Genomic DNA, 16,015 nt, shown 5'->3' with positions numbered 1-16,015 from the left:
GTGTCAGGCTCAGCAAGTTTTGGCTAATTGGGACCAAAAAGCCAAACTATTTCAAATATGTGCTGGGAAATGAGTAAAGATCTTCATGTGTCTAAAAGCTGAGCACCATTTGTTTCACACCATAGGCAGTTAATACCTGGCACTGCTTTCAGACTACAAAGTGCCTGGATGCTAGCAGAGTGCCAACGGGAAAGTCCCTGAAGGATGGGCACCTGAATGTACACGGTTACCTAAATGTATTAATAGAAGACCTTGCTTTTCTTCTGATTTCCTACATGCTGTCAATCCCACTGCAACATGTGGTTCCACCTGGTGAACTTCACCTATCCACATGCTTCTGCTACTGCTACGGGCTAACTTTGTATGCCTGGGAGAAGGGGCTTGAAAACTAGATAGATCACCCTCTGAAGTAGAAGCCGTCAATGAGACTGTGAGCCCGCATGAGCGAACGGCTTGGAGAAATAAATGTGCATGCTCCAGCACAGCACGCGAGGCTCCCCAGAAGTTCACGCGGCCTCTGCTGCCTAAGGCCAGTCAGATGCCAGGGGCTGCTCCCTTCAATTCACAAGGGCTTTAGAAGCCATATTTGGATGTGAATTCACTCCACAGTATATAATGCTTCACGATATATGCACAGTTTGGGTACTGCTTCCTTCATGCATATTTTGGAACGTGACACTGCTCTCCTATTTAGTTTAACAGTTGGACTGGTCCTACAAGCCCCGTGCACGCTGCTTTTAATTACCTTAATGTCTCAATTTGCAAAATATAATACCTTTTAAAGTTTCCTTCCTAGAGTTCTCTGTAAGTGTCTGAACACCGTAACTTCATTAAACAAATGATTGTAGCCAAATAGTGTTAAAAAAAAACCAAACAAACCAAAAAAAAAAACCCCAACCAACTTTTGAGTGAAAGAAAGAAGTTAAAAAAGGAAGAAGAGCAAGTAAAGGTACATGCTGAAACTTATTAAACTGATGTTTCACGCAGTCTTAGCAATTTGGAAGAACAAACATAAAATATCACATAGGAATTCTATACCCAGATAGCACTTTAGAAGATTTACAAAAGACTCTCTGAAAAGTATTTTTATTTAAGTGTTCGTTGCAACATAAACTTATCTTAAACACTGACAGCAGGAAGACAGGGCTAAAACTAGTTTTTATAGCAAGTTCCCTGAAGGGCTAATCTTTCAAAAAGAATCACAGAATACTTATTAATTTTTTAAAAAAAGCTGTCTTAGTGTTGAAAGTTATTTTTGTAATGGAAAAAGCAAAACATCTAGCGGGTTTGATCCTGCAAAATCTTACACCCATGCACAATGTGACACCTTAATAGTTCCCTGATGCCATCGCGCCTGTGCAGATGCAGGCAGTGATGTGCATGGGGAGTCAGCACCTCTGTACCAGCACCCAGGCACTAAGCACACGTACACCCCTCCCCAATACCCCTTGAGTGAGGAGAGCTAAAACCATGTGTTTGGAGGACAAGAAATCCTGACTTCATTAAGGGCTCCTGTCACTGGAGCAGGACCAAACCTGTTTCAAGATGGAAGAAGTGCTACTTTTAATCTGTTCAAGCAAGACTGAGGACTCCCACCTCAAAAGATGCATTAACACTCCAGAAGAAGCACTAGTAATGCAAACATCAGCATGCTGAACCTCTTGACATCCTTTTTCTCAAACAGGAGCATAAGAAGGATAAAATGCATAAATGTATACGTAAGTACCGTTCACACAAAGAAAAAGCAATCTGTGCCTGTGCTGGGATCAGTAGTGTTTTGGCTAAGCATCTTGAAAATGAAATGGGAAAGGTATACATTTACACATAGGACCAAAATATTCTGAAAACATCCTGAAAATGAAACAGCACAGCTATACACTTGCACATAGGGGCACTGATCCAATGGGGACCTGAAAGATCCAGGACCAGTACAATGACAATAAATATTAAACTCCAAGAAAGTTTGACCCCAGCTCTAAAACACTCAATAGGGCAGCTGCTAATTATTCCAAAGATCAGTCTCTTGTCTGATGTTCTTATATTTCCTCATTCAACTAGTCTATGCCAGATAGAGCGTGAATTAGCAATCTATTTATAGGTATCCCAAAAAGCGCTTGAACAGAAAAATAAGAAGGGGAAAACCCTGCCTTAAAGCTATTTCTGTCCTTCCCTTATTTCTTCTTTTGATGCTGACTCCTTTGGAGCAGGATCCATGTTTTTCCTTTGGGTTTTGATCAGTGCCCATTACAATACGTCAAATGAAGCCCTCAGACGTTAACCACATTGCAAGAAGGATTTTTTGGCCATGAAAACAAAGCCGACATAACTCCTAGGTTGCTGACTTTAATCACAGCTTCTCTGCATGCGCTTTTTGTTTGTTTACTTCCCTGAGCCGCCTTACAGAAATCAGCAGTCAGCAAGATTTCAGTTGAACTATTTATATGAGGAAAGTGTGCAGGATTTGATCCCTATACTCACACACAGAAAAAAAAAAAAAAAAAAGTGCTTCCATTTCTTGCGTTTCACTTTTAATTTCTCCCTCAGTAATAAGCAAGTTCTTAACCCCAGGCTAAGCCACCTGGAGCGGGTCTGTGTGCCTGCGCAGAGCCCTCCACGAAAAGTTTCTTTGAAGCCAGAGAGGCATCCACATTATTTCCATATCTCCGGCTCTGACTCAGCAAAGCCGTTCGACATGTGCTTCAGTCTTACTGGACCTGGCGACTTAAGTACGTACTGAAGTGCTGGGCTGAAGACGATGAAGCGTGGGTCTCCACTGAGTGCCCTCCTACCTACAGCCGAGCCCTGCAGCCTCAGTTTCCCAACGCTGAAAGGAATTGGTCATTCATTACATTAACAAAAGGATTTTAGAAATTAATTTTCTACAGCATTTTGTTTCTGTGTAGAGAAGGAGGGTAATTTGCTTAATTTTTTCCCAACTTCTCAGAAAATTCTGGTTTCTTAACAACAAAAATCTCTGTGCTGTAGAGCTGATCCATACTTTGCCTACTATCTAATAGCCAACTAAAAGCAAGAATAAAATTATTGGTTAGCAAACGCTGGATATGTAATCAAGAAATAATATCATTTCAAGCATAAACAGCACTGTACTGTAATGCAGTACTTCTACTTGGACTTGGCTGGTGGTGCTTGGATTGTTTTAAATTATGAAGTCAAATACGGGGGGGGGGGGGGGGGGGGGGCAAACCCAAGAGACAAAACAATATCTTTTTTAAAAAAAGCTTTCTATCTGAATTACAGCAAACATTTTTATTTTAAAAAAAAAAAAAGTATATATGTACAAGAGCTTTCAGCCAAATCCTGCATACCTTTGAACATTCAGTTTAAAATCAAACCTCAAGCAGAGATTTGAGGCCCTATTCTGCATCACAAAAATTAATCATAGTTCTACCATCAACTTTGTTGAGCACAGACTCAAAAAATCTCATACTGCTGTTTGCAAACAGTGTGGAAAGATTAATAGCAGGTATTTCTTGAAATTAAAAAAAAAAAAAAAAGGGGGGGGGGGGAAATAAAAGGGACCAGCAGTAAAAATCTACAAACCTTGCAGGGAGCGGAGGGTCAGCTTTTCCAGCCACTAACCAGGAAGACCTGTGGTAGGCATATCTATATCTTTTATTGTCCACGGGAACTATATCCATTAACACAATGTACTTGGCTTCGGGATCCACTCCCGAGAAGGAAACCCTGATGGTAGGAAACATTCTCCTGAAATAAAGGCAAATCAAAAAAATAAATAAGTGGATGGAAGGCAGAAATAAGAGAGCTTCTGAAAAGCTTAAAAGTAAGAATTCTATTTGAAACCACCTGAAAAAAAAATAATCAAAGCATCTAATGATTCTGCTTCAGCGTGATAGAATTTAATTCCTGTGCATCTTTCCAATACACAGAGAAAGAGCAACTTGAGATCAGAACTATTTTTTGGAAGCAAAAAGAAAAAATGGAAAAAGCAAAAAAGAAATGTACTTTTTGCCCGTTAGTTAAAAATACACCACGACTTCAGAAAATAGCTGTACCTAAGGACAACTAAGTCCTTAGAAACGTGGGGGTTTTAATGGGATCCGTACTAGTGTTAGGGAAATATTGCAGAAATTATTTCCGTTAATATTCTCACATGTTTGAGATGCATGTTATTTAAGCCTGCTCGCGAAATTTCCGAGAAGAATTTTCAAAACTAAACTTTCCTGTCTTTACTTAAATTTTGACAAAAAGCGATTTCAAAATGTAAGGTTATGCCACAGATCAGAAATAATTAACTTTAAACAGTTTAAAATGTTGAACTTCAAATTGCAGATTTTATACGGGGGTTGTTTTTTGTTTTTCTTTACTTTTTAAAACACATGCTGGTAGACATCGCTAGTTAAGAGAAAAAAAATCGTCGGGGAACTACATTCATAACAAGTAACTTTGGGGGTTACAAAACCCGACAAGACATTTGGCTCCTGGGGACTGCGTTTGACTGGCCAAACCCCACAAGCTTTTCGCAGAAACGGCGGGGTTTGGGGTGACGGGAAAACCTGGGGTTCTTTTGCATCTTTTTTGCAACCGAGAGAGAAGGGAAACACACCGCCCCGAGCGCCGGCTGGATTACACCCCCGCGCCCCCGGCCCCGCACAATCTCCGCACCGCGCGGAGCAGCTTTTAGCCACAAACAAATTATGAGGGGGACAAAATTTCTCCCCTGGGACCCCACACCCCCCGCTTCGCTTTCAGCCGGCACCGCACCCCGCCGCGCCTCTCCCCCCGCGGGGCTCCGCGCACCGCGCAGCGCCGGGCTCAGCCCGCCGAGCGGCTGCTGAGCAGCGCGGCGGCGCGAAGGGGCTTCACCCTCCTCCTCCTCTCTCAGCCCATCCGAGCTGCTCTCCCCAAATCAACCCCGTGGGCTTCTGTTCGTTTTGCCTTCTTCCCCCCGCCCCGTCCCAAGCTGCCTGCGGGAGGAGCCCGCAGGGAACGCGGGGTGCCCAGACTTACCTCCCCGACTTGGTGATGATCATCTCGGTACCCAGTTCGTGAAACTTGTCCCAGAGCTCTTTGGTCTCCAGGCTGCAGGAGATTTTGGCCATCTCCTCGCTGGGGATGATGGGGGTGGTGGGGATGAGGGGCTCGGTGCACAGGGTTGAAGGGCTGGTGCTAAAATCCCCGTGAGGGTCCAGGCTGGATAAGTCACTCAAAGGCTGGGCGCAAGAGGATTTCTCAACGAATTGTTCTGCAGGGTTTGGAGCCGGGGGAGAAAAATTTAGAGAAAGAGAGAGAGGGTTCAGCCAGGACGGGGCGACCGCCGAGAAAAACCATTAAAAAACAAAACAAAAAATAAAACCAACAAAAAACCAAACCCCCACCCGAAATAAAATCAAAACAAAAGGCTGTTTAGCTGCGGCCCCCCCGCCCCCCCGCGCTGGTCCTTAGGCGTCAGGTCATCACTGGGGGACAGCGGTGGTGACTTTCGCAGATGAGCTCCGGGAGAAGCCCGGCGCGGGGCCTCTCCCTGAGAGCGTCCGGGGGGTGATGCGCGGGGGGCGGCGGGGCGCTGCGCGGTCCTGCGCGCTGCCTCTCTCCCAGCCCAGGGTTCCATGGAAGGGTCATTCATTCTCATTAAAACGGGAGCGCCCGGCTCCGAGGGGCTGCGGAGGGCCGGGGTGACGCTGGGAGAGCACGGCGGCCGCTCCTCAGTTGCACGGCTGGCAGAGGAGCCCTAGCGCGGAAGCGCAGGCTCCGCGCTCCCTCCGCGGGGCAGCGAGCTCCTGGCACTCGCTCAGGTTCGCCGGGGCTGCCCTGCGCGGGGCTGAGCGCGCCCCGTCGGAGAAACTGGCTGCAACATGCGCGGGTGCGGTAGCTGCCGCCGACGCTCCCCGCCGCAAGCCCCGGGAGCCTGGGGGGCTCCGAGGCGGGGGGGGGGGGGAGGGGTGTCAGCCCACGAACAGGATCGGAGGGAGCGGGGCTGCCGGGCGCACTGCGACGGATCCAGCGCCGAGAAGGACCCAAAGGCGCCCGGCCCCTACGGAGAAACGTTTCGCCCCGACCGCTGGTGACACAAGCCGAGTTCCTGGCGGTGCTCCCCTTCGAGTCCTAATAGAATGGCGTGGGGGACCCAGTTTAAAAATATATTATTTTGGGGGGGAAAATTAATTGAACGAGCGTTTTCCGGGAAAAAAGAATAATTAAATGAAGGAAACTACCTACGTTTAACACAAGACCCTGTAAACACGTCAAACGCGAACAGTGCAACATTCCCGGCCTACGTTATCACCCAGACGAAAAAAGTTTACAATGAATCCCTGGACTATGTGAAATCTGTTGGGTCAGTTGATGAGCTGGAGCAGACGCTGAGAGCGCTGCCTTTTCTGCGTGCTTGTAAGACTGAATGTAATCTTGTTCATTGGCGCCCTGAAAGCTTAATACAATTTTTTTATTTGCTTTTTTTTTTTTTTTTTTTTTTAGTTTTCTTGGGTACAAGCAAGGACCACAAGCCGCAGAAACCGGGATGGGGGGAGGAGGGGAAAACGCTGATGTGTTTAAAGAGCCTTCGGGAATCTGAATCGAGGCGAATCTGAATAGAAGCGAATTCGCTTGCCCGAAAATCGCGAGGAATTACTATAAAAATGCTCCCGCTCAGTGTAGAGTAAAACAGTCTGTACGAGCCTACACCGAGTAGTTGTGGAGCAAGGGGATTTTCGGGTCTACGTACAAATTGTACTACCCCTTACAAGCCTAGGCACGATACCGGAGATTCTCTCAAGACTTCAAAAACATAGATGATTTGCAATAAATATTTAAGAGGTTTATTTCATACCAGCGAAGAGAAACGTTAATTACCTCGGTCTGTGGGATTACTCTACGAATGGCGAAGCTGGGTAAATAAACGGCGGAATCGAAGCTGGAGGAATTTAGGAAAACTGTTTATGCTATAAACGGCCTCGCCCGAGCGCAGAAGAAGAGACGCAATGAAGAGACTTAACGGGCCGCCGCGGTGCGGCTTCGCCTTCCGCAGGGGACACCCGCGGGCACGGGGACACCAGCCCCCCGAGGAGCGTGAGCCCGGGCGGGCAGCGGGGACGGGAGCCCCGCGCCCCACGGACCCCGGCGGCCGCCCCCGTCCCCACTCACCCAGCGGCTTGATGGTGCTCTCTGGGGACTCCTTGTCCTTGGAGCTGCCGCTCGACATGAGGGCAGCGATGGAGAAGGCGTTGGCCCGGGAGGAGAGCTGCGGCTTGGGGGGCGGCGTGTACTCCATGGCCAGCCGGCGGGGAAGCGGCGCTGCCCGGACGGGGCGGGCGGCGGGGGCAGCGGAGCGGAGCTGCGGGCGAGAGGCGCTCTGCGCCCGGCGCCGCGCGCTCCCCCGCCTTAACGCGGGGCCGCGGAGATCCTATCGGCCGGCGGCCAATCGGCGGCGGGACACGTCAAGGGCCCCGGCCCGGCCCGGCCGCGGAGGAGGGGGCGGAGGCGGCAACAGCAGCAGCAGCAGCAGCAGCAGCAGCAACAGGAGGAGGAGGAGGAGGAGGAGGGAAGGAGGGAAGGAAGGGAGGGAGGGAGGGAGGGAGGGCTGGGCTCGGCTCTGCCCGCCCGCGGGGTGGGCAGGGGGCGGCCAGCCTTCAGGCTGGCTCCCCGCCACCGCCGCCGCTCCCCCTTCGGGCAACCCAGCCGCGCTCCCCGCCGAGGCCCCGGCGGCGCTTCGGGGTGCGCCCCCCGCTGCTCTGAGCCCTGCGGAGGGGGGCGGGCACGCGGTCGGGGATGCTCCCGAGGAGGTCCCTAGGCTCTTCGCTCTGTCGAGGCAAGAATCGATGGAGAGGTGGTTGAGAAGAGGGAAATGAACCGTTGTTTTTTCTCGTGCGTGCGTGTCTATGTCCATTTTATATTTTAAATTCAAATTTTAAAATACCACAATTTTTACAGCAGCCGTTTTCGTCGTTGTGTGCCTTCTGGTGGGACAGAAGGTTAAAGGCTGACCATGCGCTTGATTTTCCTGCACCGCATCCCAGAAATTGTCATCCCACGCAAATGCACTCGCCCCTACCGAGGGCAGGTGAGACCCCCGCTGGGCTCCCGTCCCTTGGCGTGAGCCACCAGCCGCGCAGTCTTCGTCAACTCCGCTTCATCGGCTCCACCAAAATAGAGGCTCTTGGTCAGGCACATTGAGACAGAGAGAAAGCCAGGACGGGCTGAGGGTGCCAACAAGCACATCATTCCAAGGCAGTGATTTAAGTAAGTTGCTCACCACTACTCTGAAACACGTCTTGTAGGCATCCTCCCGTAAATAAAAAAGCGGGAAATTTAATTAAAGTCCTTTAAATAAAAAGAGAAAATACTCGCCCGCTAAAAACGACTCGAGAAGACACGCAAATTTATCACTAAAGTTTCGATTTCTAAACCTAGAACACAATCCGAGGGGCTTTTAATACGCAGAGTTGTGCCAAGAGACATGCCAACATCTGTGCTGCTCCTATCCTGGCTGAACTTAATTAATTAGCGCGGAGAAACAATTGCGCGGGTTACCCTTTGCGGCCGGTGAAGTGGGCAACACGAAATAGTACCTTATCGCTGTGAAATGAGCGAGAACCAGCCGCGGTTTGCCCTTTCATTACCTGAATTTGCTAATAGAGGGAATGTATAGACAGAATGGAATACATCTATATGTATATATTATCGCCAACAGGACGCGCGATGGGCAGAGGGCTCAGGACTTCAGTGTGGCCCACAGTGGTCTGGGGACCAGGTCTTGCCTAAGGAGGGGGGGGGGGGGGGGGGGCGGCGGGGAAGGGCGCAGCCAGCCCCCCCCCGGCCGGGCAGCCAGGAGCCCCTGCCGCCCCAAGGTCACCTCGGCAAGCATCACGCCTTGCCACAGCGCAAACGAGAACGCTCGATCCTCCCGACGTCAATCCGAAGAAAACGAACAACAGAAAGTCCCCACAGCGCTTTACTCCGAGGGACATCCCTCCTTTTAACAGCCCGGGTTCCCCGCGGTTCAGCCCCGCTCCTGGGGCAGCTCCCGGCGTGCGAGGGGCGGCGGCGGCGGGACGGGATTCCCGGCCCTGCGCTCCCTCGGCCGGACCTGGGAAGCAGGGTCCGACCTGCCTGGAAAGACGGACGAGGGGGGATACAAATCGCCCGGGGAGTTCTTTACACTGTTCCGGTGGTGGCAGTGGGGATGCCCAAGTCCCCTTCGGTTTCCTACCTATGCGCCGCGCAAATAAGGATAATTAAAAACCCAAGCTCCCGTCCAAGTAACAGCGCAGATCCTGGAAAAAAAAAAAGGGGGGGAAAAAAACCCCCAAACTCTCCCTTTTCCCCTGCTTATCTTCGTCCCCGAACAGCCAGGTCGTAACATACCCGTCCCTAGCAGGGGCTGCCCCCGGCGTGCCCGACCCGGCGGGGCTCGGAGAGCGGGCGGCGGGGGGCGGTTAATATTTCCATGCTGACCGCGCCTGGCTGGAAAACACCGACACGGGGGCCTCGGCGCAGCCCCGCGACCCCTCTCGGCTTTGCCTCGCCGCGGGATGACTCCCAGCCCCGCGGGTCGCTGCCTTTAGCGGGGGCGCAGGACCCAGCCCCGGCGGGGGGACGCGCAGCGCGGTGAGAGGAGTCGCGGAACGGGGCGGGGGGCGAGGGGGAGACAGAGGCCACGCCGCGGCCGTGGAGCGGGGACGGAGCTGGCGATCGCCTCCGGGCAGGGGGTGGCTCCCCTGGGAGAGGCACGGGCCTTGAGGGCTTGCGGGTCCCTGCTCGCACCTTGGAGGGCAAAAACCCGAGGTGGAAAGAAACCAGGAGCTTCGTTTGGTTTTGTTTTAAACGGGGTCCGTCCACACGGGATGGCTCTTCTTTGCTCCGTTAAGCCATGCAATTGTCCGCTCTGTCCCACGAGAACCTTTATTTTCTTAGTTTTTCCCCTCGCTCCGCCTCCGATAAGGAAATGAGCCTTGTCTAGACGTCCAGAGCACCCCCTCCTCCCCCGTGGGCAGCCAACGGGGCTCGGCTCCGGCCGCCTGATCCTCGCTGTGGCTCCCCGCCGGGGCCAGCCGGGGGGACACGGGGATCCGGGGACGCGGTTGGGGAAGGGGACAGAGCCCCGCTCCCCTGGGCTGCTCTGCCGCCCCTGCCCACGGCCCTGTCCGGGTACGGGGGTGATTTCAGAGACGAGGGGGCCGTCGGAGACACACAGACCTACCCCAGCGCTCTTGGTCCCCCCTCTGCTTTCCCAGCCTAGGCGATGTGATGGATAAACCCCTGCGCGCCCTTCCCGGGGGATGCGAGCCTGAGCAGCCGCGACCGGGCACCGAGCGGCCACCCCCGCTCCCCAGAGCAGAGTTACACACCCTGCTGAACCCGTTTAAATTCAACCCTTCGTTATTTATTTATCCGCAGATAGAGAACACGCCTTCTACACCGCAGAGTTTGGTTTCTATCTAGCAAATCCCTGTGCTTGTCGCTAGTGTCAGTCTGGTATGGCAGAGCCATTTCAGGAGGCATCACGATGCTTTCAAAGCACCTTTTTTTCCTCCCTCCTTTGCCGTCAAAAGCTGGTTACGGTCTTGTGCTCTGGCAAAAAGCAGCTTGCGGGTAATCGCTGAGGGTAACCGCTGCGCACCAGTTACCAGCTTTAGCCAGGGTTAGAGCTCAGTTTCACCGTCAGGTTTCGAACAGGGAGCTTGCAGCCTCCGTCCAAAACGTCGCTCCGATTCCTGAAAAGCAAAGGCGAAAACCTGATCCCGTGGAAACGGTGAACGCCGCCTTTTCCCGGCCCTTACCTCACCTCGTCCAAATCGCGACGGGGACGAGACAGGAGGGGCAGAAACCTGCAGAATCCCGCCGGGAAGCCTACCGCCCTGCCGAGCAAGAGGGATAAATTCAGGTGCGCCTGTGCCCGGGGGACAGGAGCTCCCACCCTGCGCGCTTTTGCGCGGCCGTGCAGCCCCGCCGGCGGGCAGGGTGTGCGCAAAGGGGCGCAGACCGGGCCGCGGACCGTGCTCGGGTTTGCAGCCACTGCTTCTCGTGGTGATGGAGAGGCCACCGCTCTTTCTTTTTCTTTTTTTTTTTTTTTTTTTTTTTTTCTCTCGTAAAAGCTTCCCCCCACCGCGGCGCAGAGACCCGCGGGCTGTGCCCCGAAACCGGCCCCGGCTGCTCTTTCCCCTCGGAGCACCGCGCCGAGCCGACACCCGCTCCTCTCCCGTCCGCCCCGTGGGATAACCTGTCATTTGCATCCCATCCCTCCTCCTCCTCCCTTACTTCCCCGGCTGCCTTGTTCCCACCCTCGCAGCTGCTGGCCCGGCTGCCCGGAGCCGGCGCCCGACCCCTGCAGCCCGCTGCAAGGTACGCGGCGCTGGGGCTGCCTTTGGCTTGAACGCATTCCCACCTCGGAAGTGAAGGGGGTAAAATCTCTTTCTTGTTATTATCAGTTTTGCTTTTTACCCTTGTAGATGAAAACGGCTTGCGCTGTGTAAAGATTTGTGTTTATTCGCTCGGTCAGGGTCTCAAGAGCGCCCGGTCATGCCTTGCCAGCGCATCGCTACTTTACAAAGCGGTGGCGACAGGGCTCCCCCGCTCCGCTGCTCCGCAACCTTACGCGACTATCAGGTCTGCTTTCGGACTTCTGCTTTTTTCTCCTCCGCTGCACATAATGGTATTGCTCTCTCACCTAGATTCACCCTCTCTTTGCGCTGCCCGGTTGCGGAGCAAGCCGCGCTCGCAGCGCTATTTCTGCGGCGGGGGCACACGCAGACACACGCGCCTCCCCCCCCCCCCGGCCCTTGGCTGCCGCTTCACGTTTTTCCCTTCAGGAAAAGAGCCGCGCCAGCAAGGCACAAGCCCAGGTACCCGAGATCCAATTTCACAACAAAAACATCTCAATGTCACCTACACCGAGAAGGTGGCTTATTGGAGCAAAATGCGAGGCATTTTAAACCCATTAGGCATCTCTCAGATGCAAATCCAATGGTGGAAAGAGAAAGGCTCTATTAAGACCCGAGGGCTGACAATGAGATTATAGTCCAATTGCCAGCGGATAATGTGCTAAAAGCTTTCCCACTTAGTGTAACTCCTCACTGAAAATTATTCACACTTTGCAGGCTGCTGCGCTGCCGATCGGGAGATGCTTTTTGCCCACGGAGAGCGCGACCGGCCGGGCAGAGCCCAGCGCCCACGCAGAGGGACCCCCGGGCAGACCCCACGCAGAAGCATCCCCAGACCCTTCTGCTGACACACGCGACAGGGTGCGGGCGAGGGGCGTCCATAGGCGTATAAACACCTCCTCGGGCGTGCCATACCCTATATACACACGCCGGCACGGCAGCTGGATGCGGTTACCTTTTTAATATCTTTAACGCCCCTTTCACGTGCAGAAAATACACGGTATTGCCCATATAAACCTACACTTTCCGCTTAATGGAAGCGATGACATTTTTATTTAAAAAAAAAAAAACCCCAACAAACTGAGTTTGGGTACTCCACAGATATTTTTTTTTTTTCTTTTTCGGTTTAAAACCGTCACTGAAAGCTGACGAAATTTTCATTAAGGGTTCGCACTCCCGACGCTCTGCAGCTGTAATTCGAAGCACCACCAAGCCGTGCAAGACTCCGGATGTGATCATTTCGTTCCAATATTACAAAACCTCTTTAGGTTTTAAGGTTAGCCACCCAGAGAGCTGCAGCGAACGCACAAAACATTCTGTTTCTGGCCTGAGTTTATGAGCACCCCGACTCTCCAAAGGAGGTCGTTAGCCAAGGCAATCACTTCTCCCTCTGGCAGGCAGCAAGGGGCTGGTTTCCCCGGCGCCTGCCCGAGCAGGCAGCGAACAGGCAGGGGATGAGGGGTTTGCTGCTGCCCGTGCTGTGCCTGCCCAGGGTTCCCCCTGCCCCAGGCGGGGAACATCCCTCCCCCTGGCGTGGGCAGGCACTTGCACCCCCGGGAAGGGGATGCTCCACAGTCAGCATCTCATCCCGCCCCAATGGGTGAGGGAGTCTGGACTGGACTGGAAGGGGATCCAGGGCAAGGTTGGGGGCTCTGTGATGAGATGGGGTGGGGAGAGGCAGCGGGGCCCTCCTGCCTCCATGCAGCGAGGGACCCTCTACCTCCTTCCACATCCTATGTATCAGAAGCCATGAGCTTTAAAAGCTGCTTTTTTTTTTTTTTTTTTTTGTAATTAATTAATACACAAGTTTGTCTCGCTCAGCTTTCCCAACATCATTTAGTCGAAAACCAAAGCGAAACAAGTCACCCCCACCCATCACCCAGAAGAGCCCAAGACCTATGCAACGTACTGTTTGCCTGCCATCACCAAGCACTCGCTTTGGATTTGGGGGTTTAAAACAATAGTCAGAGGTGTTATGAAAAGCCACATGATATTTAACGCTCTATTTTTATACATCCATTTCATGCTCAATTTCAAACCAAGGTCCTTAAGAGCCTTTCCACCTGTTTTGCAGAGTTAGAGGCAATATGCATTGAATTAACCGGGAGAACTAACCAGAAAGGCTGGCATGTTGGAGGGATGGAGAGGTTCAGAAAAGCTCCTTCACAGGTCTTTAAAAAAGTGTCAGAAAATACAAAATTCTCTATTTACAGCCCAGCTACTTCGCCAGTGGGGACTGCATTTCAATGGCTTGCAAAAGGATCTGTTTTTCTGGTTTCTTTTACACAAAAAGCGTTTTTAATTTCTTTACGCACAAAGCATTTCAGAACACTCCTCAAGATTTTATAATTCATAAAACGTGACTTGCTTAGAGGATGGGAATATTATTCAACATTAAAAACATATATGTGTAGTTTTACTTAGCTATACATATGTATCTGCAGTACCATGTATTTATACTTGCCCAGTGGTACTTTTCTTAGTTGTCTTCCATGAATTAATACAAGCAACCCGTGCTCTGCTACAGCGCAGGATTTACTGTAAGCTGAAACCACTGCTTTGGACCAAAATTTTAGTGCAAAACAAGACTTCTGTATTTCAGTGCTCATTTTAAAGGTGTAAAAATGTATGTCAGTGATGTGGAAGCTGCTTGCCGGAGCATCTGAAAAAATCTCTTCTAGTTCATGACTTTTGAAGTCTTACTGAAGCTGTCATGTCCTGACAGGTATGTATGTATGTCCTAGAGGTAGGACTGAGCTTGTTCTTGACATTCCCCCTGAAGATGGAAGTCAAGATGCAGTTCCTGGTGGACTGCAGGATTGTGGGGGCTCCCTCTCCTTTGATCACTCTCCTGAAATTTTGGCCTTACTGTTTCCAGGAGAGCTGTCCCTGCAATTGTGTGTTGGTTGCAGCAAATCTCTGGCTGCTGAGTGATGCGATTGTGCAGTGGAACTACTTGGAAAATGTACTCAAGCTCCTGAAACAACCTTAATTTCTTTCTTTCTTTTTTTCTTTTTTTTTTTTTTTTTAATCTGTGACAGATATGTTAAGTTAATCTGTTTTAATTTAATTTTCTTTCAGGCCTTCTGGACTTTTTCCGTATTTCATATTTAATTATTTTAAAAAATTATTTAATAAATCAGAACTTTTGAGCTTTATTAAGCAATTGGAATTTAAATAGGTCTTTTGTGTGCTGTTTAAACTTGTTGAAAAATGCATATTTAAAAGATATTAATAAATGATACATTGCAAATTAAAAGTATTTATAACAAATTCAGCTAGATATAAAGTTTCAAGTAGCATTTTTTGGTTTAAAAAAAGAAATAAGACTTTACACAGCACTCAATCTGAAGATGATCACATGCACATTATGAGAAAAGACATTTTTTTCCCTCGTCTTTTGCAGGCCTTGGATTGGTAGGAGAATTTCAGAGTTGCCTGTAACGGCGATATGAAAATAGGAATAGCGGGAAGTGTGGGGAAGGATAGAAACCTCAAGAACTAAGAAAAAACATTTTCCAGCAAATGCTAAAACTTTTGTTGTTTTTTGTTTTTTTTTTTTTTTAAATAGAAGAGTCTCTGGGTTTGGGTCTCCGGTTCAAGATGTCTTGGGTGTTACTTACTTCATTTAGATTTATAGTTTCTTGACACTTCTTTTGTTGTGTCCAACGTTTTGTCCCAAAATACCCAAAGCTAAGAACCTAAAATTAGAGACTGCCTTTGAAACTGCTGACCTCTGCATATTTTCCCTCTCTGAACATACAGCAGCAGGAATACGCCCAAAGACAACGAGTATTGCTCTGAGGGCCGGTGGTAGAAAGAATTAAAAAAAGACTATCAGCCATTTTCCAAAAACTTCAGTAGCAGATGCTTTTCTGTTTTTGCTCAGCGATGCATCTACATTTTGTGTCACAAGTCTCTCCTGGTAGATGTAAAGCAAAATGGTCGTATAAAAAAAAAAAAAAAGGAAAAGAAAAAAGTTAGAACAAGGAGATATAAGGTGAATGTAGAACAAAGACTTCATTTCTGGTTTAGGCGAGCTCGACAAGTGAGAAGAAGCGTCGTGATTTACAGCTCACCCAGATCATACAGAGCAGCTTGTATTAAAGCGTGTTATACGGCCTGGGAGCAGCATCGCTGTCACCAAGAAACTGCTCGAGCAGCCTGCTGCTGTCTGAAGCCTTACAGCCATGGTGGCAGAAACCTAGCGTGTGCAGATAGGGCCATGCTGCCGGACCCATCAGGCACCACAGACGGGGCTGGCAGATATTTCTGGCTTATTTCCACACTGTAAGGACTGAGGGAGAAGCGTTCCCACACTGTGGCGTGGTGAAAGGCATTGCTTTTGCTTATTTTAACAGTATGGGGACCAGGACTGGGGGTGTTCTGGCATGAAAAGGATTTAATTTTTTTTTTATTTTTTTTTAAGCCTGCAGTTTTGAAAGTATTCAGGATTAGGGTTTGGAAAACATATTTCAGTACCCATAACATCCCGTTGATTTATCTGGCAACGGCTACGCTTGCAAAGGGAAACTAAGCTTATTTGAAATAACGTGGTCATAAATAACTGGGGGTGGGGGGGTGGGGTGGGGGGGTGGGAAGCAATTCACAAGTTCGTGTAATTCCCAGCATACGCTTTGCTGGAAGGCTGGCACTGA

General features: G+C 50.4%; 1 protein-coding gene across 1 annotated transcript in view; it reads right to left on the bottom strand.

The window, feature by feature from the left end:
- TBX20 (T-box transcription factor 20) overlaps window positions 1–7,349 on the bottom strand; it is a 40,350-nt gene extending 33,001 nt beyond the window's left edge. Inside the window, exons 1-3 of the mRNA XM_056338070.1 lie at window positions 7,123–7,349; window positions 4,990–5,224; window positions 3,562–3,726 (exon numbers count right to left, since the gene is read on the bottom strand). Of these exons, the coding sequence (XP_056194045.1) occupies window positions 3,562–3,726; window positions 4,990–5,224; window positions 7,123–7,249 (527 nt within the window). The 5' untranslated portion in view covers window positions 7,250–7,349. The remainder of the gene's footprint in view (window positions 1–3,561; window positions 3,727–4,989; window positions 5,225–7,122) is intronic.
- Window positions 7,350–16,015: the final 8,666 nt, after the last annotated feature.

The sequence above is a fragment of the Falco biarmicus genome, chromosome 4, assembly GCF_023638135.1.
Source record: "Falco biarmicus isolate bFalBia1 chromosome 4, bFalBia1.pri, whole genome shotgun sequence".
NCBI lineage: Eukaryota > Metazoa > Chordata > Aves > Falconiformes > Falconidae > Falco > Falco biarmicus.
Note: the sequence above shows the minus strand (reverse complement) of the source record. Positions and strands in the feature narration are given on the sequence as shown.